Source organism: Trichoderma asperellum, chromosome 3 (assembly GCF_020647865.1).
Source record: "Trichoderma asperellum chromosome 3, complete sequence".
Lineage (NCBI taxonomy): Eukaryota > Fungi > Ascomycota > Sordariomycetes > Hypocreales > Hypocreaceae > Trichoderma > Trichoderma asperellum.
In genome coordinates this window covers 1501950-1527010 of record NC_089417.1, presented here as the reverse complement: position 1 = coordinate 1527010, position 25061 = coordinate 1501950, and the positions used below count along the sequence as shown (strand labels likewise).

Genomic DNA, 25061 nt, shown 5'->3' with positions numbered 1-25061 from the left:
CCTCTACCGCAGTATCTAGCCCCTCGACGCGTCTGTCACTGCTCCAGACGCGTTGCGCTTAAGCTGCCAATGCCGGGGCCTGTAGTCCCCGTCTTACAGCGCCCCGTCCAGTAAAGTTCGCCCCTGGAGCCCAGCAACACGTGCTAAAGCCGTCCCAGAAATGGGCCAGCATACCTCTCTCTCCAGCAGCTTTCTGCCAGCGCATAGCAGTCACAGTGATCCATCCTCCAGCTATGCTTCTCCCCAGCCTCCCAAACCCCCGCCGTGAAAAATTTACTTGATTCGCCCATGCATGTGGCGGTAATAGCGTTGGAGAGCTGTCATTGCTGCTGGACATCTTAGCTATTCCTTAGCCGCTTCGATTCAACACGTCAACACCCGCTAGAAAAGCGCGTCGCCGAAGCCTTGAGCCGAAACTCAGCGCAAACACGAAGCTTGTTAGCGTCGCTTTTGTGGTCGAGACAGCGAAAAGCTCCCAGTTTCTTGGAAGAGGCGGAACTTATTAGAGGGAATTCATCATCAATTATCTCTCTCCCTCCCCTCTCTCTTGTTGCGAAACCGAACAATTCCGACATTGTTTCTTAAACCATGCCTAGAGGCGGCGGCGGGCGAAGAGGCGGCGACTCCTCAGTTGAGCCCGAAGCTATCCATGAGCTTGGAGTTCGAGGCCGGTACGTTGGGAAGCTCCAGAGAGGATGAAATCGAAAGTGAAAACCGCACACCAAGATTCCAGCGGCATTTTCGGGGGAGAATCTGCAAAGCGTGGGCTATGCGGGCAGCGCTGATATGTTGGTGCGAATAGGAAAACAGGCGCCTTCTTGAAAGACACTGGCGAGCGCGATGAGCATGGCATGCAGCCTCTGGACGCCATTTTCTCATCGCCAGGCGACGCAGAAGCCAATCGAGACGAATCCGGGAGCGAAGATATGGAGATATCATCAAGTGAGCTGACCCTCTTTGCTATGCGGATTCGCTGGGCGCGATCATAGTCAGCGGCGCAAGGCATGGCTGACTGACTCTATCTGTTTACAAAATCTAGGTGCTGGGCCAGGGCCGCGAACAGTCCTCAAGAACCGACACAGCTTCCAGTACTTCTCTCCCCCGATCTATTCGTCTCTCAGAACGAACCCTAGCTTACCAGTTACAGAAATGCGACATCATCTTCCCCTACGCGCAACCCCAGCGCCGAAAAAGCAGCCCGAAGACTCGACTTTTCAGGGAAAGCAGGAAACAAAGCGGCGGCTAAGACGAATGGGAAACCTAAGGCGGCTGCAGTCAATGGCGCTTCACAGCGACTAGACGATTCAGAATCAGAAGAGCTGGACGACGTCATGAGCGCAGGTGAAAACGGGGTGGCGGTTGAGGATATAGCTGAGGAATCCATGATGATGGTTGATTCAGCACAAATATCATCACAGAAAAGACGTGGTAGGCAAGCCAAGGAAGCTCCCCCGGCAAAGCCCAAAGCGCCCAAAGTTGCCACGCGAGCTCCGGTGAGGCTGCCTTCAGAGGAATCAGAACCTGAACAACAAGAAGAGGGGCCCGAAGAAGAGGAATCAGAACAGGAGGAGCCGGAAGAGGTGCTGGCCAGCACCAAGCAAAAGGGCCGGCGATCAAAGCAAGATCAGAAATCATCATCTCAGCCATCGAAGAAGCGAGGACCCGCGCGAAGATCCCCGCGCGAAGACACCCCCGAAGAAACACGAGAGCCATCTGAAGAGGAGGAAGAGGAAGAAGAAGAGGATGTGGCACCACGAAAGAAGCAGCGCACAACTGGATCAACAGCCGCTAAAGCCGGGTCTTCCAAGTCAAAACCTTCAAGTAAAGGCAAAGCCCCTGCTCCTGCTCGGGGCAATATCGTCGTGCCAGTATCAGCAGGGGGCAAGAGCAAACCCAAAGCTGACGCCAAGGCCAAAGGCCGACCTGGACGAAAGCCCAAGAATGGCAGCGCGGGCGGAGATGAAGATGGAGAGGTTGGGGAGACATCCTTTGCGGCGCTGCAGCGCGGGCCGCCTATGCCCAAGTCTCGCGGCCTGGTGTCTTTGCGCAAGGATTTGGACAACACGATGACGCAGACAAGATCCGGACGACACTCTTACCGGCCAGTTCAGTATTGGAGGGGCGAGCAGGTGGTCCGAGAAGATGAGGAGCAGGCAGATATGTTTGCCAAGGATCGGTTCGTTTTGCCGAGCATCAAAGAGATCGTTCGTGTGCCCGAAGAGGAGGCCCGCAGCAGGAGCACTACGTCAAAGGGCAAAGCACGTCCCAAGGCGAAGAAGCCCGTGGTGGAAGAAGATTATGAAGAATGGGAGGTCAGCCCCGGCACCGTGGAGGGCGAGGTTGTAATATGGGAGAAGGAGCACGAGGAGCACCCCCCAGCGGATGACGAGCCTGTTCAAGTCACAGACGAGCGCATCGCCATCTCAGCCAAAGCGGTGCAGACGTCAGAGATTCGTGATGCGACATTCCGGTTCGCGAAGACATTGACGATGCCGTTCATGGGAGCTGGCGTGGTTGATCTGCCGCCTGGAGGCGAGAAGCGGCCCAAGAACTCGAGGAAAATGCACATGGTGTTTTTCGTTCATACAGGGAAAGTCATGGTGACGATCAACGAGGCGCAGTTTCGCATATCGGCAGGCGGTATGTGGTTTGTGCCAAGAGGTGAGTTTGCTTCCCCTTCATTAGCTCCTATTCCACCCCTTCAAACTACTGTGAGATAATTGCAAGGGGTCTAACTCTGGATTTTCAACAGGCAACTATTACAGCATTACGAATGACTACGACAACCCCAGCCGAGTATTCTTCTGCCAAGCTTGTGAAATATCACCATCGCAGTTTGAAGCTTCACAGATGAGCATAGGAGCATGATGAAAAGCACTCCCTTTTTTTTCCAACTATATATATTGTATACCATCCCATTCATGACCATCACGACCAACCGATCACTGTCATACTCTTCTCACTGCGGCATGCCAAACACACGCAGGATGTAACATTTCTTCTTCTTCTTCTTTCTCTCAACGCTCACACGGCATGCGAACTTGACTGAATTCCCGATTCTTCTCTAATCCTCGCACCAACCTGTTTTCTTTCTTGTGCTACTTTCTTCCTTTTTGTTCTTGTCATTGGTTTGATGAAAAACGCAAAAGAGGGGGCTGGGGGGGGCAAGAAAGTGTCATTATTCATTTCTTTTGATCTTTCAAAACGGCGCAAGGTGGGATTTGTTGTACAGAACAAGCGAAGGAGGGCCTGGGAGAAGGGAGTAACTGGCGGATTTTTCATAATCTATAGCAAGCTTTTTTTTTTTTTTTTTTTTTTCTTGGAGGCGTTGAAAACAAAGTGCATTTTTGCTTTTCTTCTCTTCATGGCAGGTTCCTTTTTTTGACTGTTCGTGTCTTGTTTAACTGTTTACTTAAAGGACATTTGAGTAGCAATTCATCTACATGCATGCGATTTTAATATTCTTAATGTCAGGATAAGTACAACTATAGGGCAAGCAAGAGAGGAAATGCAGAATTGAAGTAATTCTTATATGGTAAGCGACCATTATTCGAAGAGAAAACATGCAATATGTGGAGAAGTAGTGACGATGCAGAATGGTGGCTTATTTACTATATAATAATACAATACATACCGCTAGAGTATCGCCACAACATCTCTCATGTAAACAGATCAAAACTCCTCATTCAAAATCTTCTTCAGCCCAGCCATTTCATACTCCATCTTCGCAATCTTCCTCTGTCCAACGTCCAACTTGCTCAACAAGTACATGACTCTACCTGCCGACTCTCCAGTATGTCGTGGCAGCCCGCCCAACAGCTGCAGTTCCTTTTCCACCGCATCAATGTTCTTGGCTTCCACTTTGGACATTTCAGTCAGCACCGCTAAGTCCATCTTTGCGCGAAGCACGCGGTCCTTGACAAGCACGCCGAACGCCGCCTGGTGGAGTGGCTTGCCAGCCGTGATGGTCTGAGGCCGGCCACGGTGGGTATTGACCGTGATGAGCTCGGCACCAGCAAGACTCTCGATAGCGGCCTCTCCATCGTTCGCAAAGGAAGTAAGAGAAGAAGCAAATGTAGGTGTGAGAAGAACTTGGTGGTATCGCAACGTCGGATTTTCTGCAAGTGCCTTGATCAAGTGCCATGCTTGCTCAGTAGACCATCTTCTATCCGCGTCGGCGGTCCTTCCAAGAAGATACATCTTGACAATGTCGGTTGCATCTTCAGTAACAATTTCTTCAACTGCCTCGTGAGGAGTCTGTCCCGCCCTGAGTCGTCGAGCGAGGAACTCAAGATCAGTCAAACGGCCTCCCAGCACCTTGATGCCCTCGTCCAATCCAGCCATGTTGGGCCGTTTGGGCTGTTTCTTCTCATCCAAACCTTCTTCTGCTTCCTCTTGAGCTTCACGTTTCAAATCTTCTTCCACGCGAGTAACGACAAAGTTCTTTGCGATATCGGCATCCAAGTCACCTAGTGAGAGAGTGCGGAAAACTCTGTCTGGCATAGCTTTGGTGAGCGACTTTGAGTAAGCGGAGTCGCTGGTAAGGAATACAACATGGGCAACGTTGTTCTGCACCACGGTTGCCGCCCACTCTGCAATCATGTCATAGACAATGCTAGACTCTTCGTTCTTATGAAGGAAATTGTCAACAACAATGATTGGTCGCTGTTCCGGGTGTGCTTCCAAATATGCGTCTTCGGACAGATTGGAATCCTTGTCAGATTTATGTCGACCCGAGAGTGCGACGCTCTTGAGAGCTGAAGCAGTAGTGTGCAAGATCTTGTTCAACTGCGATTCTAGGGTTTCAGAAAACCCAGACTTGACACCAGTTGTGCCCTGAACCGCGAGATCAATCATGCTACTAATGCTGTTTGCCCATGAGAATACCGGACGATATCCGACAGCAGCCGCGAGTCTCTTAATTGTACCGGCTTCACCATTAGCTTCTATAATCGGCTTGCAGTCGATGAGGACTACATTCTTGCGGTCGCTCAAAGTCTGGCTCATAACCATCTCTGCCTTTCCTGAGCCTCTGGGACCAGTGACAACAATAAAGGTATCAGAGCTGCCGTCCAGCCAACTTTGAAGCTGTTCAATGAGATCTTTGCGGTGTTTCCAGATTGTGCCAAGGCCTTCGATATGCTCTTCCTTCCTGTAGAAAGAAAAGGTGCCTGTCTGTGACTTGAACCATTTGTAAATTCTCCAGTCAGTGTAGCGAAGAGAGTGCTGTACATGTACTTTGATGAAGAACTCTCGAATAGGATCAAAGATGACGACCGAGACACCCGCAATGAGAGCCGCCACGATTGGGATAACGATTCGGGGATGAGTTGTAAGCCAGTTCCAGATGCTGTGAGCTTTTTCCTTCTGTACATAAGATAGCCGTAGTTTGGTTCCATTCTTGCCACCTCCTTGGGCTCCGCTAACGACAAACCCGTGCAAACAGTTTCGAGCCATGATAGTATCGCGTAGTCCGGGAAAGCCAATCTGAGCATACCTTGGCGTGATCTTTGAATCAGCTGGCTGAGGAATAATGTCCGCAATTTTACCATATCGACGGAACAGGCTGTAAAGGACCTCTTCAGGAAGCTCTTCGGCAGCGGCACCTGGTTCAGGAGGGACAAACTCGACCATGAGCATCTGAGAGGGGTATCGATGAAGGTCTTCTAGCCAGGGGACACCACGGACAGTACGAGCCCTGATTCCACGGAAGGGATTGAACCATGGCTTGATGGGCTCTTCTTTAAGCTTGTTCAGCAGCTTGGCTATCCCATAGTCAGTCATCAACAGTAAATGACAAATTTATTCGATCCAATTGACTTGCCTTCAATCTCAGATACGCTCAGGCTAGGATCATATTCAAACTTGACAAAGGCTCCGCCATCTTTTAGCCGTGGCAAGATCTCTGTCACTTTAATAGGCAAGTTCTTTGGTATCGCCCTCTTCACCAATTGGATGGGATCCATGATCCCCAAAGAGGAGCTATTGAAACGCTTCAAGAGGTCTGACACGTGCCGATCCGTCTCTACTCGGCGACTCAGCAGTGAACTGAGCCTAATAGGAAATAAATCTGGAAACAACCTCGAGTCAGCGGAAAGATTCACCCATGAAATGATGAGCTCCATCACAATGCCTCACTATCGAAAAAGAGAATCGACTCATTAGGCTTGACGTCGAATCGCCCGCTCTCCTGCTCTTCCGAGGGAGATAAATCCTGCTTCTTCGCCTCATCATTCAAAGGCGCCGACATTGTCGCCTCCCAGGCCCTCTGCCCGGCTCGATATCTCATCAGCCCATAATCGGCCTGTCTCCTGGCCACATGGAGTCTGGTAGGCCACGATCGCAGCGCCCGCGTGCCGCTGGATCGCGCCGCCAGCGACGCAAGCCTCTGCGTAGGAATCATGACAGCTCGTCGCTACAAAAGTTGCACATTTCGCCAATTCATGAGATATTAAGGGGAAAGAGAAAGTGTGTCATGTCAAGCATGTTATTAGTACCTATGCAGCTCTCATATAGTATGATGAGCTAGCTTGGTTAGCACAGGGCCAATGAGGTCATAGGAAATCACTCCTAGCTATCTCCTGGATTAGGAAAAGCCATCCCGCCGGGAAAGCTATTTTCCCGGATGAAATGCGATGCACCGATTATCACCATCACCTTGATGGCTTGAGAAAAAAAGATCTACTCAGTCAATATCAAGGATCAAATCGGAGAAAGAAGAGAACCACTTGCTCTATCAGCACTATCTACGTCCAATCGATAAATCAGCGACTTTCAATCTTCTTCTACATCAGAGAGCAATTAGAAACGCCAACCAAAGTGCAGCTTCAACCCGCTAGCTTCAATCGCTTCATATACATATCAGACATCGCCATCTGCGAATAGCTTCAATCAAAATGGGCTGGCTCTGGACATCATCGCCCCCCAAACCACCAACCGATCAGCCCTCATCCTCTGATTCTTCCACCTCTCCTCTACCTCCAACATCCTCACCAACACCCAGCTCATCTCAAGCTCCCAACGAGCCCGTTGATCCCGAAATCCAAAAACTCCTCGACCTCTTCAACAAATCCGACGACACCCCCAAATCCTCCTCCTCCTCCTCCTCCTCTTCTTCTTCTTCTTCTACAAATCAACCCCCCTCAGCCCTCTCCTCATGGCTCTCCTCCAAATTCTCCTCCGCCCCCGAAGCCCTCCCCGTGCCCCCCCTCGACCCCGTCAGCGAATCCCTCCTCCCAACCGACATGTCCTGCCGCCAGGCCTTTGACCTCGCCTGGTCCTGCAACTCCCTCGGCGGCCAGTGGAACGCCGTCTACCGCCACGGCGAGATGCGCTCCTGCAGCCATCTGTGGGACGACTTCTGGTTCTGCATGCGCACAAAATCCTTCTCCGGCCCCATCAAGGAGAACGCCGTCCGGGAGCACTACCGCCGCAAGGAGTACGAAAAGTACTATGCGCCCGGCAGGCATAGCAGCGAGGAGATTTGGGAGGCCAGGAAGCAAAAGATGGCTCCGGGAACTGCCTTTTCTGAGGCTATTGAGATTGCGCGGGTTGATGACGATGAGTGGAGGAGGTTGGAGGACGAGAGGAGAAAGAAGATACGACAGGATCTGGGATTTGAAAAGAAATCATGAGCGTAAAAGACGTTTGGAAATTTATGTAAAAAGGAGAAACACACATACATGTATTATAATTTCTATCTTGATACTCTATCATATCAAGTGTTTCTACTCATTGTACACCTATACAATCCAATATATTGAGGGCATGAGCTTCAAAAGTTTCCATATATCATTTACCGTCACACAATGCCGCTCAAGAAGTGCAATGGCCATTCTTCAGATTCCAATCGCCAGCCGTATACATCTTCGATAATTATTAGGGAGAGTGCATGCTTCTACTCCCCAAATGTTATTCTTCACGCGACGTTAGTACTTAGTACCATTATGTGCTGTGCCACACATGATATAGAAATTACACTAAAATTAAAGGCCGCACACGATACAGTCAATCATATTTGATTAGCTACATGTTATTTTCTTTTATCACATTCACAAAGCGATTAGGACGAGCATCATTATATTCCATATTTTTTTTATTCCCTTAACTAATTAAAATACAACCAGGGCAAGCATCCCGCCCAGCTTTTTACCCTTCATGTCCGTGATATGCTAGTTTGAAAAAAATGAAAAAGCAAAAAGTGCAAAGAAAAAATCTAATCATAGCATCATCCCTTGATCCCCTAGAGTAGGCCTCCACATCGTAGACGCATTACCAATCTGGAAGTTCAAGTCTGATGTTGGGGTATCAAAATTTTCGGTGTTGGTCAATTTAGTCGACCTCCTCGACGGTAGGGCCGTCATCGTGGCCAGCGGGAGGAGGACCACCGGCGCCGGGGAAGCCGCCAGGACCGCCGGGCATGCCACCGGGGGCGCCACCCTCACCACCAGCTCCGTAGAACTTCATCATGATGGGGTTGGCAACACCCTCGAGCTCCTTCTGGTGCTCCTCGTACTCCTCCTGGGTGGCCTGCTGGTTCTCGTCGAGCCAAGAGACAATGGAGTCAATCTTGGTCTTGAGGGTCTCCTTGTCGGCGGCCTCGATCTTCTCATCGACCTTGGGGTCGTTGAGAGTGTTGCGGAGAGAGTAGGCGTAAGACTCAAGGCCGTTCTTGGCAGAGACACGCTTGCCCTCAGCCTCATCCTCCTCCTTGTACTTCTCAGCATCGGAAAGCATGCGCTCAATCTCCTCCTTGGACAGGCGGCCCTTGTCGTTGGTGATGACAATCTTGTTGGACTTGCCAGTGCCCTTCTCAACAGCGGAGACGTTCATGATACCGTTGGCATCAACGTCGAAGGTGACCTCAATCTGGGGAACACCACGAGGGGCGGGGGGATGCCAGTGAGCTCGAACTTGCCGAGCAGGTTGTTGTCCTTGGTGCGCTGACGCTCACCCTCGTAGACCTGAATGAGGACACCGGGCTGGTTGTCAGAGAAGGTGGAGAAGACCTCGGACTTCTTGGTGGGGATGGTGGTGTTGCGGGGGATGAGCTTGGTCATCATGCCACCAGCAGTCTCGATACCCAGAGACAGGGGAGCGACGTCGAGAAGCAGGATCTCGTTGGTGGACTTGGAAGAAGTGTCACCAGACAGGATAGCAGCCTGGACGGCAGCACCGTAGGCAACAGCCTCATCGGGGTTGATGGACTTGTTGGGCTCCTTGCCGTTGAAGTAGTCGGTGATGAGCTTCTGGATACGGGGGATACGGGTAGATCCACCGACGAGGACGATCTCATGGACCTGGGACTTGTCGATCTTGGCATCGGCAAGGACGCGGTCGACGGGCTGGATGGTGGATCGGAAGAGATCCTGGCAAAGCTCCTCGAAACGGGCACGGGTGATGGAGGTGTAGAAGTCAACACCCTCGAAGAGAGAGTCGATCTCAATGGAGGTCTGGGCAGAAGAAGAAAGGGTTCGCTTGGCACGCTCGCAAGCAGTTCGGAGACGACGCAGAGCACGAGCGTTAGTGGACAGATCCTGAGAGGAAGTTAGCGAATTGTTCTGATGGTCATCACAAGCTAGGGGATTTGATTTGTTACTAACCTTCTTGTTCTTGCGCTTGAACTCGTTGACGAAGTGGTTGACCAGACGGTTGTCGAAATCCTCACCACCCAAGTGAGTGTCACCGGCAGTGGACTTGACCTCGAAGATACCCTCCTCAATGGTCAGGAGAGAAACATCGAAAGTACCACCACCAAGATCGAAGATGAGGACGTTGCGCTCGCCCTCGACCTTCTTGTCAAGACCGTAGGCAATGGCAGCAGCGGTGGGCTCGTTGATGATACGCAGGACGTTGAGACCGGCAATGAGACCGGCGTCCTTGGTAGCCTGACGCTGGCTGTCGTTGAAGTAGGCGGGGACAGTGATGACGGCGTTGTTGACGGTGCCGCCCAGGTAGGCCTCGGCGGTCTCACGCATCTTGGTCAGGATCATGGAGGAGATCTCCTCGGGGGTGAAGGTCTTGGTCTCGCCCTTGAACTCGACCTCGACGACGGGCTTGGAGGCCTTGTCGACGATCTTGAAGGGGAAGTGCTTCATATCAGCCTGAACCTCGGCGTCGGCGAACTTGCGACCAATCAATCGCTTGGCGTCGAAGACGGTGTTCTGGGGGTTCATGGCGACCTGGTTCTTGGCGGCATCACCAATCAGACGCTCGGTGTCGGTGAAGGCAACGAACGAAGGGGTCGTTCGGTTACCCTGGTCGTTGGCAATGATATCACACCGGTCCTCACGGAAGATACCGACGCAAGAGTACGTAGTACCCAGGTCGATACCGACGGCTGGTCCCATAGACATGGTGTGTGATTTGTGTGGGAAGAAACTCTCGAAATTAGAAAAAAAGGGAAAATAGCGTTAGTTGAAGAGGAGGAAAGAAGAGAAAAAGATTGTAGACGTGGTGGGATTTAGAGAGGATGTTCTGGGAAGGAAAAAAGAAGCGGCGTTTGGCTGCAGAGAGCATCTAAATAAAGGTTGGTGGAAGGGCTTCGATGCGGTTCTACACTATTCCAAAGGTGCCCACACCGGAATCTTGCAGGGGCTCTGAGAAGGCTCTGGCAGGCACTGCACACGCCTAGACCATGCGGCGAAGCTGCTGGAAAGCTCTCGCGCCTCTGATTGGCGCCTGCGATCAGTGCCCGACAAGGTTTTTGAAGCTGTCCCTTGCATTGTTTATTTTTATTCTATTGATTTGATCTCTTTGTCTCGAGAGCTCAATTGCTCGCTCGTGCTCGTCTTCCTTTTCCCCCTCCTTCACAGCCCCTCCTTTCCCTTGATGTCATCTCCCCCTCCAGCTCCATGAAAGAAAAAAAAACTTCCATCGCGGGGCAGTGGCTAGGTTCCTGGGACTTGGAGGCCCCATACAGTAAGGCTGCCGTGCGCTGGTAGCGGGTACATTGCTGCCCCACCATAAGGCGCTAGAAGGTGCTGGACAGCTCCCTGCGGCGTATCGCTGCCTTACAGGCTGCGTTGCTGGCGAAAGGTGCCCATAATTGTTGCCCTCCGTGGCGTGGCCCAGCTGGCAGCGCCCTGGACAGACGAATTGTGAGAATTCCTAGCTGTAGGTACCCTTTTCGCTGCTGATGCTGGGCCAAAATCCGATCGGTGGACTGCTCAGCAGAAGAACAGGCGGCAGAACTATCTCGTCATCTTGACGCATCCATGGCCTTATCGAAGCAGCTCGCCGCAATAAGCAGCTTTGGTTTATGCAGCAGCAAACTTCTCGCTTAGCACTACCCTAAACTACGCACATCCATTGCCTACCGCCTACTAAGGTACCTCTGTTGCTGCTCGTCCTACAGTCTCAGACGCTCTGAAACAAGAGAAAAAGCGCCCCCTGTATCCATCCCCAATCAAAGGGGGACAAGGCAAGGCAGCAGAGAAGCAAAAAGAATCCAAAGAAGGGGTGGCAAGGCACTGCTTGGGCGGCGAGGCAATCAGCGGATCCCGCCCACCATCATCCAGCCGCTGGATCCCAGCAACGCCTAATCCCAATCCTGTGTACAGCGCACATACAAGTAGAATGCAGTAACACGCACATCACATACACAGAGATACCGCTGTAGAAGGAAAATTTTTGGTCTCCACCCTCTCTCTCTTCAACCCCTGTGGGTTCATGAAATCATGGAATTCTCCTTCTCGTTCGCCTCCATAAGCTGCTACTAGTACCCAGTAGTAGATAGCATTAGTCGTAAAAGAGTAGCAGATTGATACTACTTGGGGTAGTGCAGCCATCAAAGACCCATTCATCTGGCCAACCACATGTTCGCTTCTCATCGTCGCCCAACAACAAACCCAAGTACTAGATCCAGAACAGAGGAATCTCAATGCCGTAGCCCTGGGAGACACAATGTACGGTACAAAGGGTCTATCACATGCATCCAGCATCACTCGATATTTCTGTAAGAATGAAATAATCTATCATGAAGCAGCACTGCACAGCTCGCAAAAAAAAAAAAAAAAAAAAAAATCTCTTACCTCACAATCAGGCAATTCCCCAGCTCTTAGCCAAGGACCTAAAAAACTGGGGCGTCCGCCAGAAGAGAAACAGCTCATTCTCTTTCGGATATCCTGGAAACTCTCAAAGAAGCCTTTGGAGAACAGGCCATTTCCTAAATCATCTAACCAACGGTTGCGTGCATCTTCATCCTGCTGTCCGCTAATTGTTGACTTCCTTTCTTTGTGACCCAGCTAATCTGTGAGACCCACTGGCTTGTGCAGAGTAAAAGCTCCTTTTAGCTTTGCCAATCACGCTTACTTCAGCTACGACAACAACTAGTAGTTCAGACTTGTCTGAACTAGTTTGTGGGCAAACAGATAGTTGTAGATATCGTCGAAACTCTGATTGAGCTACGCATCCAAACTCACAGCGCTTTCCAATATCTCAGCTATCGTACACATGAAACACACAAGACGGAGACTCCAAACATTGTGCTACATAACACCACGCAAATAAACGCCCGTCATACCCGACTTTAGAATTCCATGAACCATGACTTCATACGGCAAACAGCATGATATATGAAAACCAACACAAGATACTTACCAATTCATAATTAGCTAAAATCATCCCATCCCATCCCATCCTCTCTCTTTCTCCTCTCTCTTTCTCTTACTCCGTAACTAGACGCAACTTTTTGCCTACGTCTCGCCTTCTTGCGTTCACAGCCGCTCGTTCTGATGCTTTGGTCTCCTCCTCTGTCGTATTGCCGCGAGCCTTGAGTGCTTGGAAGAGCATTCCCGCGTCAAAGAAGCCGTCTATGAAGCATATGATTAGCAAATTTTCAGTTATAATAGTAATGACATGTGACTTACATCCACCAAGCTCGTCATCGTCGCTGGTGAAGCTGGTTTCTGTCGGTGAACCAGGGCCCTGGCTGAAGCGTCTACCTCCCGGTCTAATCATTTCCGAGCCAGTGATCAGTCTGCCTCGAGACTTAAGTCGGTTCGATGGCTTTGGTCTAGCCAATTCGGCTTCACGTGCCCGGCTCCCCTTTGCGCTGACCACCTTGCCATTTGTAATGCGCAAGATGCGTCGGATTTCCAAGAGATAGCTCTCTAACGTATCCACAAAACGCTTCGTTTGTCGGTGCTTGCTGGACACGCAGATTGAGATGGCATCATCCTTGATAATGTAGCCGATACCAAATCCGTCTCCGGATGTTGGCCCAAATCCAAAGTGGCGAAGAGAAGGGTTGCCACAGTTAGAAGTTGAAAGAATCGTCGTGTTCAGCCTGTCCCATCCAGAGTCTGCAAAGATGAGTGGGAGTGGATGATGATCTCGCGACCTGGAGTTCGTGCTATCGCCACGTTCCCTTGACGGCCGGACTTCGACGCCGTCAATCGACAGAGAAGAGCTCCTTGGGCTTGTGGTCGGTGAAGATGTTGCAGGGCTTGACGCTCCAGGGCTGCTCATTCCGCTATCAATCAAATCATCCACATACTTTTGCCACACGCTGAATAGCGCATAGAGATGTCGATCACATCCCTGTGCCTTTGCGCATTCTCTGGTGTTGCTGACATGCTTGACACAAGCGCGCTTGAGAGCCTCAATCTTTTGCTCTGCCGGATTGTCGCCCCAGAAAGTCTGAACAAAGTCCACAGATTCCTTTGTCACAGGTCGAATGGCCTCTGTGCGACCGTGCAAGAAAGTCTTAGTCATGGCAGGCTCGTACGTACATTCGACTCTGCCATACAGGCCATAATAAGCTGCCTGGAACGCCATCTGGACAAAGGCATCGGGCGAGAATCCCATCGAAGTGATAAAGTGCTTGCCATACGTTGAAAAGTCGAGGCACTGGAATTCATTCTGTTCGATCAAGTCTGCCAGTCTGGTCTCTGCAAATCGTACCGCGATGCTCAGCTCCGGAATCATGTCCCATCCTAGTTTTCGGGGCGTAGTGTTGACGTCTCCGAAACTATCAATCTCCCGCTTGGATGGGTCAGGGCTGGTAGATGTCCACAGCGTCGGCGCCTGTCCATTGATGGTTCGCGCAAAGCGAAGGATCGTGTCTGTATACACATCACTAGCGAATCGCAATACTGTGTGACCATCCACACCAGTGTGCTCGAAGTTGATACCGGCGCTTCCATTCTTGCAGACAATAATCTGAAGCTTGTCGTACCACCGGTTTGTGCATGTACCGATCTGAACTCCATTTTTCACTTCACTGGTTCCACATAGCATATTCTGGCAGAGATCTGCAACGTTATTTGGCTCGGAATAGTCAAGGCACAAGACGAAGAGGGCCGAGTCGACAATGTTCAGTGAGTCGGCATTGTTCGATCCCGGTTCGCGAGTCAGAATATCTCGAAGGCCGGACCAAACCTTGCGGTTTTCCGTGCTAAGCACGCCAAGAGCACCCTTTGCCGCATCCTGGATGGGGGTCTGGCTGGCATCGTCGACAATAGTTTGGAGGTTGAGCTCAATGTCTTTTTCGGTCATGATGACATCCGAGTTGTCGTCGAGAACATCAAACCAGTAGACCTGGCCGTGGCACATCACGACAATATGCTTCGATTCCGGGTCCTGCTCAATCTGGCATCCGGCTTCGGTGGGAACTCTAGCCGTACCAAAGAGTCGCGAGAACTGGTACATGCACAACGGGGTTCCTTTCATCTTGTCCGGCGGCAGCTCTTCCTTTCGAACCGCTCTGATGAACTCCAGGGACGACACGACAAGGGAGGCTGCACGAGTCACCTGATTGTTTCTTGCTGGGGTCGGGTCATCTTCCAGAAGGAAGAAAGGATTAAGGTTGAGAACTACGGGATTATCAAAGTTGAGATACGAATCATACCCTTTTCATCAATGTCAGCGTCAGCTATTATCGTACAGTCAAGATGGCGTAGGCTTACAAAATTGTTCGATATAACTGGTCTTGCCCTGGGCATATCTCTTCAACTTCTCCTGCAAGTCGGGCCCTTCCTCTCTCAGGAATTCGTTGACTGCATGTTTTGTTTCAGCATGCTCCCTAGGAGACTGCAGTGGCTTTAGAGCTTCCAGATACTTGTTGGCCGTGCTCTCGAGTTCGGGGATGGGTAGCTTCGGTAGCTTGTCCTGGGCCGCAAAAGTAATGCCGCCTTCCATCTTTTTATCGTTGTATGTCGCCTTAGGTACTCTGGTATACGCACCAGATAGCTGCGGAGGCTGTCGTGGAGTGGGAGTGGCAGTCTCAGACCGGACTGGCTCGGACGCTTTTGGTGGCTCTGGCAAGTCTGGGAGGCTGCGAGGAATGTTGTAGTAGGATTTGGGTTCCGCAAGCCGTTCGGCTATGGACTGAGGGGGGTTGAAGACACGAACTGAGGCCGTCATAGCGTCAGTAAGTTAGAGTCGATTTAACAATATAGAGGTGAGATGCTGGTGCTGATGGAGAGTCCGCGAAGGGCAGTGCGGTAGAAATAGTGACAGTCGTCGTGGCAATAAGCGGGCATTACACTTGAGGTGCCACGCAGGTGAAGTCGAGGCTCATGAAGGCGAATGACAGAGTAACAAACGGCAGTGCCGACGGAAGAACCGGGGGACGGGAATTAGTAGCAAAGAAGAAAGGTGCGTGAGAGTCAAACGCGACTAAGGGATATATATATATACCTATATACTATATGCAGTATATAAATATGCGTCTATGCTCGTGTAGACGTCGGCTATGGATCAGAATCCGGGGGACGGGGACAGGGTGGAGTCTCCGCAGTCAGCCGGAGCCTTTATGAGGGTATATGCAAGTAGTAATGAGACGAGAAACCCAGTAAGAAACCGAACGTCTCTGATGACAGTGGGTCATCTGCGTAATTCACCATCAAGAGGATGTGACTGGGTTGAGTGAATAACAGCTAGGCTTTACCGGGGCTAGAGATGGAGAAGGGGGAAGCGTGGGAGAGGCCCTCCGCATGCCCGGCCGCGATAAGAAGGCCTTGCCTCTTACACGGGGAGAAGCACCCACGTACTGTACCTACAGCTTTGCAGGCAGCTCCAGCGCCCGGTCAAGTACACTTGTACACTGATTCGGGGCTTAGTGTGAGGTGAGATCTAACACGGGAGAATAAAACAAAACAATAACCGACGATCGGCTGGGTATGAAAGGCATCATAGCGAAGGCTCTGACTTACAGGCCGGTGGTTACCTTGCGATGGTTAGACGGGCGGTTGGTTGGTTGGTTGGTTGGTTGAGTTGATTGATTGGAACGCGCGCAACGGATTTGACGAGTTGCAACGGCTGATTCGGGAGCATGTGCCTGTCTGCTACATGTACTTTGCGCATGAGCCCGCAAAGAACAGTCTGGCGGCGACTTGAGACTGGCTGGAAAGGATACCCGGGGGGTGAGAGGCGAGAGAAGCTGCTGGCGATGCGTCCGAAGTGGGGAGTGTAAGAGAGCGCAGAAGCAACCACGGCGGACTGGAAGAAAAGGACTGGGCCGATTTCAAGGTGAGGAAGCGCAATGGCAACGTGTGCTCGGCTGCGGGCTGCGACGAAGCCAAGAGCAAAGAACGTGCCTCGATCTGGCGTCACGTCAAGTGGACCAGAAGCGGCTTGGAGTGGTGGCTTCGGACGAGGGGATGTTCGGATCGGAGGGTTGCGAGGGTTTCAAAGAGGCATTTGATTTGCAGAATGTCGTCTGCAAAGGGGAGTTTGGGGCGAGCGGGCGACGCTAGACGTTGATTTCCAATCTGGAGAGACAAAGGCTGTTTTTGCTCGTTTTTTCTGCTTCTCCTAGGCTGCTGTGAACGCCCAGGCAAGGGTCCTCGTGATGGCCCCGAGATTGTCACGATGATGTTGTGCGTGGCAAAGATCAAAAGCACTGATGGATGCTGAGTCAGTTGGTGGTCGCCTGGAGAATACTCGGTATCTAGGGCAGGATGGCTTTTACTGGTCACAAGGCCATTTCTCAGGGCTGGAGCCTTCTGGATGCATTCATGCTGCCCTGAAGGATAAAAGCAATATTCGATGCAGCGCCTGTAAATTTGACAGCACGCCTACCAAACAGCGGTTTTGCACAAGGCCTAGAAGCGAGAGGCTGTAGGCCGTTCCACTGTAACGACGTCACGAGCTAGTGACCCCATGGCGGCCCCAAATCGCTCCGCATGGGGGAGGCGTTCTGGCGTCTGGTGGTATTGATGCGTTGATGTAACATGTGGGAGGGAGTTCCTTGTACCTCTGGGCGCCAGGTTTTTACGCGGGATGTAACCCGAAGGTGAGACGCAACTAGCAGTAGCTGGTACATTCAGCCATAGCTACTGAATGCCTATGCCGTGCATGCTGCACCTTAGTCCTTCTAGGTGCGCATCACTCCTCAGTGCTAGGTATTAAGTCATAAGCAATTGGATACTGTAGCAACATACCAGCAGAACTGCGGCTTGCAGAATCGCTCATCGTCCCAAGCTCCTCTTCCAAGACACTCACTCCTTGGCCAACGCTGCCCTTCATCTGTCCCGGAGAAGCCGAGTTTCGCCTGTCTATTTTGCTTTGCGGCTGCTCCGAATCGGCTAGGAAAGGCTCCCGGGCAAGAGGATGAAAAAGATAGAGACAAAAAAAAACTAAAATCACATGTTCTGTATCTTAGTATCTGTTTCTTTCTCTTTCAAGCATCAAAATCTACATTAGGTACATACTTTAACAGCCCCCCGTGTTGCTTGACTCGTCAAATAAGCCGATAAGGAACCCCGGCTGCAGCAATCTCCTCATTACGCTCTGGTCTACTCCATACCCCATGCTCCATAAATACATGCCTCGTGTGCGGCCCGAGATTTGTTATTGCCGCTGAGATCTCAGGAGATATTGCCACCGAGTTCTTCGCTCAAGGAACTCGGGCCTCAATGGCCCGCACACCTCGGACCAACGGACCACACACCAAATATTGGCAGCACCATGCCATTGCAACTTTGATTTGCTAACGAGACTCCTCTATTCTCAGAGGCCCGTTAGGGGAGTAAATTCCGTCATTCTCATATCGTTCAGCAAATCCTTCACCCATGCTAGTCCGATATTAAGGCACCTTCACATGTCAACACTTCACTCTCTCAATTAGTCCGTGTAGCTGGCCACAGCTGTCCAGGATATCGCGCATGCATTACAACTGCTACTAACTGCAACCTTGCTCAAGTAAATTGGATCTCAAAGCTTTGACTCGGAAGATCAGGTCCGACACCTAATACGGAATGGCAAGGTTTACATTCCAACACGTGCAAAGTATATTTCCAATTATCTATATCTCAGCACCCACGATCCTTCAGGCAAAGGGCTTGCCTTGATCCATGAGCAGCGAGCTGCAGTATTTTAATAATTAAAGTACATGTTTGGGGCCGAGCTGCATACATCTATATACGCGACGTTAGGGGAAAAAATGCCTTTTATGTCTATGAGTACCACATAGGTTTTGTATATCAATCTCTCATATATTCGTGCAGCCACTGCATCATACCGCTGGCAATTTCGAGCCTGCTTTACATACATCCAACCGTCCTTAGTATTACTATAGATCGCCCTCGGACAAAGTTACAATACACTGTAGAACTACATTTCTACCTACCTATGCCCCTCACCTTTCGGGAACAAGCACATGCTTGTGTACCGGCCATACAAGGATTTTCATATGGAGATTACATTCTTTAATTTGGCCAAACCAGAAAGCAAGCAGCACTGGTTCTATTTTGTGCTTATTCTGAAGAGTTTAATTTAGATTGGCACCGCACCCTTTTAATATCTTGTCTCTAAACGTGCCCATCATCCCCTCTCTATAGGCTTAATACCTGACGCCCAGTCACTTATTTGTCACAAATTATCCGTACGATTATATTATAATTGAATCATGAACATAATATGCAATCTTCAAGCTCTTCATTCCAAGAATTTGTCAAAATATCAACGTGTATCATACGACTATTATCCTCTTGCCGCTACTGACTCTTTCTCATAAGAGACTGATCACTACTTTATGACCTAAATAAGTCTCAATTGGTCCCAGCATACCAAACCAGCCAATTAAACAGTCCGTCTCAAGTGGCGAAGATTTACTTGAAAATAAGTCCAAGGTATTATCCTCATCCTGTTCTCCATTGCCATCTCAGATTCATCAAACCGAGCTCACTGCCAATAATCTCTCGATAGGCTACATCATCCCCTACAGACACCTCCACCCCCCCATCCATAAATATTGTGAACTACTCCCCAAATCCACACGCAGCACAATAAATATGTAAAACGGATCCGTTTATCGTACATGGGGATCTTGATCCCATGAGGTAAACTCGAGCTTGGATACTCCGTAGGCCCCGCCCAACGTCAAGCTTATAAAGTGGGCTGACGTGCTGCCGAATCAACATAACTTACATGTTCACAAAATTAACGACTCAAGTACTTATGCTAGTTTTCAACAGTATGTATTAAATTAACAATATCCACAAGCTTGAAGCTATTTTCAGGCGAACCTTTGAGAGATGTGTACAAGAGCCATTGCTGCCATACCACAAAAATGCTCAGACAGAAAATTCGAGATCGGGAATGACAGCAAGGCAAACAAAAATCCTTCAATGTCCATAAAATATATATAAACAGCCCAGCACACAGCATTAATTCCATCAAATGCCTTCCTGCAATCAAAGTGAATATATCTAAAAGGTGAAGAAAAAAAGAAGTAAAAGAGTCCCGAAAATTGCTTCTAAGTCAACTCCGGCACTGATGCAAAAATCAAATATCCAATCCCATAACGCCAGCTCGCTCATATTTTTTTTGCTTGCCGATGTTCATATCAGTTTTTTTTTTTCCGTATCATATGCTATTTTCATCAACCATGCTGCCTAATGATAGCTGCTATCTAAGCAAGCTCGTGCATTTCGCCGCGATGGTTGTCTGAACCAGCTGCCGGGGCCTCGTGAATCACGTTTTCTTGGGGCTGGAAGCCTCCGGCCACGGGAGCTACATAGCCACCAGACGGGGCCGGGCTGGTGCTTGACGGAGCAAGGCTGTATCGAGGGTCAATGTGCGATCCATTGGGTGACGTAGCCTGGTCAGGTGAAACCGAAGGCTGTGGAGGGTAAAATCCTTGCTGGCCGTACTGCTGGTTGGGGGGGTATGGCTGTTGTCCCGTGGCCGCAGCAAACTTGGGGTCATAGTAGCCCTGGGGGGGCTGTTGCATCCCGGGAGCTGGATAAACAACAGGAGGAGGGGCGTTTTGGCTCACTGGCTCGTGTCCAGTAGCTGGGTTCCTACGGCGGAGGAAGAAGAAGACGGCAAGGCCAATCAAGGCAAGTCCACCCACACCACCAACAACTCCTCCAACGATAGCACCAGTGTTACTCTTGGAGCCACCACTGTTTTTGCTACCATTGTTGTTGTCGCCGCTGCTTCCGTTATCGCCGCTGCTATCGTTGCCACCTGTGCTAGAGGCTGAAGAGCTAGAAGAAGAAGAAGAGGTGGGACTAGCTGAAGTAGAATCATCGGAGGTAGTAGTAGCAGGAGTGTTGCCGGTCAACGTAAGAGGGAAGAACGTCCTGGAAGATTCGCCACGGTATGTTGTCAATGCAGCCTGGATGCCGGTGATGTTCACATTATTACAGAAGACGTCCATGATGTTTCCTGGGAAGGAAATCGTGTTGCAGTAGGGTGCTTCTGTGCTTGTGCTGTTGATGTTGTTGTTAGTCAAACCAACTAAAGTACGATTCGGTTTGGGTTGGTGAGCAATGAGATAAGTGAACCGTACCATTTGAGAGTAAAAGTGTCAACAGCACAACCATTATCGCACTTGCTCTGGCTAAAATACTGATTATAATCGATACAGACGTTTCTGGCATTGCATTCGTTTGAGTTGCAGCAGGCGACATGTCCCGGAGCTTGGGACGCGGTGAAGAAGACACAAGTTGCGCCAACACCGCAAGTGTATCCCGCACCAGCAAGACCGGAGATATAACCACAGGTGGCATCAGGGGCAACATAGACAACTTGGGGACTAGACGATGAAGCTGCTCGGCGCTGGAGAGCCTGGTGGAAGGGGAAATCGGGAGGACTTGTTGGCTTTGGGCTGAATCCACCAAAGTCGAAACCAGAGGCCGCAGTTGCTCTAGGCTGGTGCAAGTTGCGAGCATCAGCAGCAGCCAGCAGAGCTGCAAAGGCAGCGTAAATGTTCGTTGCCTTGTTCATCATGGCCAGGCTGAACAATGGAATTGTTATGAGAGAAAGATTGACAACACCACGTCCAAAGGGCTGAAGCTGGCTCAACTGTGTGCTGGAAGAACAAGAAGGAGCAGGAGAAAGGGGAAAATGTCTAGCGTTTGGGGGCACTCGCTCCCAAATGACTTTATTGCATTAGCCATGGCACAAAATGTGCCTGGGCTACTGAGCAATAGCCCAGTCACGGTGATAAACCATACTCGGTAGCTTCTCAGCAACACTGCTCGCACTCGGCACCACGCCATACTCCGCGCTCCATTCAGCCTCAACTTAGCCCATCTGCTAGCTTAACAAGACATGGATGTTGCGTGAAAAGCTGCCGCCGGTTGCAGGCCAGACCCTCTCATTGCAGGTAGGACCCTCTCGTCGGATTGGTGGCTTATACACGAGCTGAGTGGCAGCAGGACGCTAACAGCAAATAGACCCAGGATCCACGAGAACACTGACCACTGCGCATCAGATAAAGCGACAGGGGGTGCGGAAGGTTGTCAGCTCGATGCAAGAGAGCACAGAAACATGATTGTTACGACCAAAGTCTGCTGATTGTGATGGAGCAGGCTGACTGTGAGCATCCCGCTTGTGCTGCCCATCACTGCGAGTCGTTGCAGTCGGTAGTTGGAGCAATCTTCACGTCTTCACATCTCATAGTTCAAGCCACAAGATCTAATCTCTTGCTTTATCTTGCCACAGCCGCAGGGGTAGCGGTAAATAGCGGGCAATGAGATACACATGGTACCAGCTGCTAGTACATGCTAGCAGTTGTTATGGTAGGATTTTGGGGTGGTACAGGGACACACACAGTAAATACTGCCAGATGATGCAGGATCATCTTCTTGTGCGGAATGCCTCGTTCACAGGCCCTTGGCTCGGCATTTCTCGCCGTTGCGTCCAGACATTCGCTCAACAATCGAAATGAGCTGCGGACTTTGCTGCCCGACCGCGTCCTTCGCGCATTTGGACATTCGTATGCCCCCAAACGAAGTCGCACCAGAAAGCGCGGAATCCGCAGCGTTTATCGACGCCAAGTCTAAATCGGGAACAAGCTTTTAGGTTGTCGAATAAGACGGAGGAATAATTGTGGAAATGAGAGGGGGGCCCGATGCAGCTGTTTCTGCGCACGATCAGCAGCAAAGCCTGTCTAGCACGGAATCTGCCCAACCACTAGGCGGCACTAGGTGAGTGGCCCTGGTCAAGATGTGTGCCGCACTCAGCAGTGAGGAGAAATGGATGGACCCTGAGCAAGCTTTGTCGCGACTATCGTCTTGAGTTGAGCATTGAGACAGTTGATGTCTTTCGCAGCGTTTTGAACGTGGGGAAAAGACACTCGCAAAGTCAAAGCCAGGTAGTTTTCGCGTTTTCTCCTCTTCTCCTGTTGTCCAAAGTTCTCGTCTGCCGAGTGTTTAATTAGAAATGGGCAGTCCAGCCGACCGAGCTATCTGAAGGGCGCAGTTGTCGATTTGTGCCTTTTCTCTTTCTGGCTTCTTTTACCGCCATCTGCAGCTCACAAACCAGTCGCGAGCTAAACAACCCCTGGCCAACTCATTGAGCCGTCCCGCTATGGTTGGCCAGATTAAACCAGCGCGCCCACTGGGACACTCGATAGGTTGCGCCGGCAGCTTGAGGCTGAATCGACGGTGGGCAGAATTGTCATGGCGCGAAACTAATAGGCAGGGATGGGCATCCCGCTAAGTATGAAAAGAGGTTGGGCAGAATGGGAAGAGATTTGCACAGGCAAGATTTGGGTCAGCACTTTGTGCACGCGGTTATACATGCGATGTACGATGCGCATGACTAAGCAGGCGCCAGCTCGGTGTAGGGTAGGCTAGAGCAACAGTCGCGATTTGCTGGTGCACGCAGATATCACGGGAGACGTATGAAGTAAAACTACATCTCCAACACAAGCGGCAATTCTCTATCCACCCCAGATTCGTGGGTCTTGGCGATTCAGATTTGTAGAGCCAAAGAGGGACCTTTCATACTTGCATATATTTGCCCCGCCCAGCCTTACGCGCAGGCACGGGCATAGAACAAAAATCACAGGAGCTATAGCATCTCGTTAATCGAATCGTCCAAGCAGCCGCATCAGGGTCTTCGCATTAGCGCATCAAAACCAGAGACAAATTGTGACTAACAGCCTGTCTCGGAACGCCACATGCATGGCATGGCATGGCATGGCATAGCATAGCAGAGCTTAAGCCTGAACAGTGCAGCGTTGGGTCGAGAATCCTCCACAGGCGCTGAGCTACTCGAGCTTCTCTGGCCCTATCATCTTACACCCTCTAACCTCCACCCTGCGTCTGTCGCTAAAAGGCGTGGTTCAGCTGGCACTGCAAGTTTCCATGCGTTTTTATACGTCCTTGCAGACCCAGCTGTTCAAATGACGGACCTTCTCCATATTCTCCCTTCTTTTCCCCTTTCTGCCTTTGCTGCGCTCATTCCTACCATCGAACGACACGCTCTCACAACTACCGACCTTCTCACCACACACCCCACTGATCTCGCCAAGCGAACACAACTACCTATCATTGACCTTCGCCGGTTTCTTGCTGCTATCCAAGCCTCGTTATCGGACGATCTCACTTCCAGTAGGCCACTCGCACCACCGCCACCGCCACTATCGGCTCCCTCATCGTCCCCAACCTTGGAAAACCAAGAGGATCATGAGAAGCAAGAGAAGCAGGAGAAGCAGGAGAAGCAGCCACGCCCACCCACATCTAACACTTCAGATGAATTCATTAGTACCCTGGACGATGGATTAGACGCAGCTCTTGGAGGCGGTGTGCCTGTTGGCCACATCACCGAGTTTACTGGAGAGAGCGGCGTAGGCAAGACGCAATTCCTCCTCTCACTATGCCTAGCCGTGCAGCTCCCCCCTCCTCGCGGACTCGGCAAACAAGCCCTCTATATTTCGACTGAATCTGGACTTACAACTAGGCGTCTTGCCCAGATGCTTCAAGGAAATACAATCCTACGAGAGGCTGCCGAAGCAGGAACCCCAGCATCGTTGGATGGCATCCACAGTGCTGTCACCCCTGACCTAGAAACCCAGGACCACATCTTGGAGTATCAAGTGCCAGTCTTGCTATCAAGACATAAAATCGGCATCATGATCATCGATTCTGTGGCTGCCAATTACCGTGCCGAGTTTGAGCGCCAGGGCTCCCACGGCTCTAACATGGCCACCCGGAGTGCTGAACTCACCCGACTCGGCGCCCTGCTCCGCGACCTTGCTCGAAGACACAACATCGCCGTCGTTGTAGCAAACCAAGTTGCCGACCGGTTTCCCTCATCCGCCACACCATCTATCTCACGCAGCCTTGCCATGAGAGGCACCATGTCGCCGTCACATCAAGAGAGCCCCCTAGCCTCGCGGAGCATGCCCCCCCCATCAACCATACCGAACCTCTCCAGCACCCCTTCGTCTTCGATGCCGTTTTCCTTCTCCTTTCCAGACGAAGAACCGCCTGCCTCTCCTGCCCTTGCGCTAGATCACCAGCAGCGCTGGTTCACCGGCTGGGGCGACGACCCGCGCAGCTCCAGCTCCCTCAAGACGCCGAGCCTGGGACTTGTCTGGTCCACTCAGATATCCTGCCGCATAGCTCTCTACAAGCGACCTGTTTACGGCCGCCCTACGAGGGTCGCGGCTCCCATCACCGCAGACGATGATTTTGATGCGACATCGCCGACACTCAAGACGTGGAGAAGATGGATGAAAGTGGTGTTTGCGCCGCACGTGGCTGCTTCGGGACAGGGTATTGAGAATGCGACAGAGTATGAAGTTGTAATGGAAGGGCTAAAATCGGTGAAGAAGGATAAAGCGAAGTAAACTGCAGCAATTAGCATATTAACGG

At 50.9% G+C, this 25061-nt stretch overlaps 8 protein-coding genes across 9 annotated transcripts; 3 read left to right on the top strand and 5 right to left on the bottom strand.

Annotated features, from left to right (window-relative positions):
- Window positions 1-227: 227 nt before the first annotated feature.
- Window positions 228-3316, top strand: TrAFT101_005094 (uncharacterized protein). The gene is made up of 5 exons (XM_066127383.1): window positions 228-671; window positions 803-942; window positions 1040-1088; window positions 1148-2661; window positions 2753-3316. Exons 1-5 carry the CDS (start codon window positions 589-591, stop codon window positions 2866-2868), a joined length of 1902 nt encoding a protein of 633 aa, XP_065983494.1. The 5' UTR covers window positions 228-588; the 3' UTR covers window positions 2869-3316.
- A 261-nt stretch (window positions 3317-3577) lies between these two features.
- On the bottom strand, window positions 3578-6500 carry TrAFT101_005093 (uncharacterized protein). Its single transcript, XM_024910987.2, has 3 exons — window positions 6139-6500; window positions 5825-6070; window positions 3578-5765 (listed from the first exon to the last, which is right to left on the bottom strand). Exons 1-3 carry the CDS (start codon window positions 6401-6403, stop codon window positions 3673-3675), a joined length of 2604 nt encoding a protein of 867 aa, XP_024759547.1. The 5' UTR covers window positions 6404-6500; the 3' UTR covers window positions 3578-3672.
- A 181-nt stretch (window positions 6501-6681) lies between these two features.
- TrAFT101_005092 (uncharacterized protein) lies at window positions 6682-7768 on the top strand. The gene has a single exon (XM_024908267.2). It carries the CDS (start codon window positions 6897-6899, stop codon window positions 7632-7634), a length of 738 nt encoding a protein of 245 aa, XP_024759548.1. The 5' UTR covers window positions 6682-6896; the 3' UTR covers window positions 7635-7768.
- A 563-nt stretch (window positions 7769-8331) lies between these two features.
- On the bottom strand, window positions 8332-8736 carry HSP70 (70-kilodalton heat shock protein; the record flags this gene model as incomplete). Its single annotated transcript, XM_066127382.1, has 1 exon — window positions 8332-8736. One exon carries the CDS (start codon window positions 8734-8736, stop codon window positions 8332-8334), a length of 405 nt encoding a protein of 134 aa, XP_065983493.1.
- A 92-nt stretch (window positions 8737-8828) lies between these two features.
- On the bottom strand, window positions 8829-10355 carry HSPS1 (Heat shock 70 kDa protein; the record flags this gene model as incomplete). The annotated part of the gene is made up of 2 exons (XM_024910653.2): window positions 8829-9536; window positions 9603-10355. The coding sequence occupies 2 exons, from the start codon at window positions 10353-10355 to the stop codon at window positions 8829-8831; spliced, it is 1461 nt and encodes a 486-aa protein (XP_024759549.2).
- A 1961-nt stretch (window positions 10356-12316) lies between these two features.
- On the bottom strand, window positions 12317-17104 carry TrAFT101_005089 (uncharacterized protein). Of its 2 annotated transcripts, XM_024900358.2 has the most exons (5): window positions 16916-17104; window positions 16158-16846; window positions 14910-15353; window positions 12870-14852; window positions 12317-12812 (listed from the first exon to the last, which is right to left on the bottom strand). In XM_024900358.2, exons 3-5 carry the CDS (start codon window positions 15139-15141, stop codon window positions 12667-12669), a joined length of 2361 nt encoding a protein of 786 aa, XP_024759551.2. In that variant the 5' UTR covers window positions 15142-15353; window positions 16158-16846; window positions 16916-17104; the 3' UTR covers window positions 12317-12666. The 2 variants fall into 2 exon arrangements, with proteins under 2 accessions (XP_024759551.2, XP_065983492.1); XM_066127381.1 differs by having other exon boundaries at window positions 14910-16846.
- Window positions 17105-19858: 2754 nt separating this feature from the next.
- Window positions 19859-21183, bottom strand: TrAFT101_005088 (uncharacterized protein; the record flags this gene model as incomplete). The annotated part of the gene is made up of 2 exons (XM_024905736.2): window positions 19859-20663; window positions 20744-21183. The coding sequence occupies 2 exons, from the start codon at window positions 21181-21183 to the stop codon at window positions 19859-19861; spliced, it is 1245 nt and encodes a 414-aa protein (XP_024759553.1).
- Window positions 21184-23587: 2404 nt separating this feature from the next.
- TrAFT101_005087 (uncharacterized protein) lies at window positions 23588-25036 on the top strand (the record flags this gene model as incomplete). Its single annotated transcript, XM_066127380.1, has 1 exon — window positions 23588-25036. One exon carries the CDS (start codon window positions 23588-23590, stop codon window positions 25034-25036), a length of 1449 nt encoding a protein of 482 aa, XP_065983491.1.
- Window positions 25037-25061: the final 25 nt, after the last annotated feature.

Excerpts from the sequence above, each read along its gene's own strand:
- TrAFT101_005094 (XM_066127383.1), top strand. The coding sequence starts at position 589 with ATGCCTAGAGGCGGCGGCGGGCGAAGAGGCGGCGACTCCTCAGTTGAG. Across the intron at positions 672-802 it reads GAGCTTGGAGTTCGAGGCCG|GAAAACAGGCGCCTTCTTGA; the intron begins GTACGTTGGGAA and ends TGGTGCGAATAG. Across the intron at positions 2,662-2,752 it reads TATGTGGTTTGTGCCAAGAG|GCAACTATTACAGCATTACG; the intron begins GTGAGTTTGCTT and ends GATTTTCAACAG.
- TrAFT101_005093 (XM_024910987.2), bottom strand. The coding sequence starts at position 6,403 with ATGATTCCTACGCAGAGGCTTGCGTCGCTGGCGGCGCGATCCAGCGGC. Across the intron at positions 6,071-6,138 it reads GTCGATTCTCTTTTTCGATA|ATTTATTTCCTATTAGGCTC; the intron begins GTGAGGCATTGT and ends GGTTGTTTCCAG. Across the intron at positions 5,766-5,824 it reads GAGCGTATCTGAGATTGAAG|CCAAGCTGCTGAACAAGCTT; the intron begins GCAAGTCAATTG and ends ACTATGGGATAG.
- TrAFT101_005092 (XM_024908267.2), top strand. The coding sequence starts at position 6,897 with ATGGGCTGGCTCTGGACATCATCGCCCCCCAAACCACCAACCGATCAG.
- TrAFT101_005089 (XM_066127381.1), bottom strand. The coding sequence starts at position 15,366 with ATGACGGCCTCAGTTCGTGTCTTCAACCCCCCTCAGTCCATAGCCGAA. Across the intron at positions 14,853-14,909 it reads CAGTTATATCGAACAATTTT|GGTATGATTCGTATCTCAAC; the intron begins GTAAGCCTACGC and ends ATTGATGAAAAG. Across the intron at positions 12,813-12,869 it reads CGATGACGAGCTTGGTGGAT|ACGGCTTCTTTGACGCGGGA; the intron begins GTAAGTCACATG and ends TATGCTTCATAG.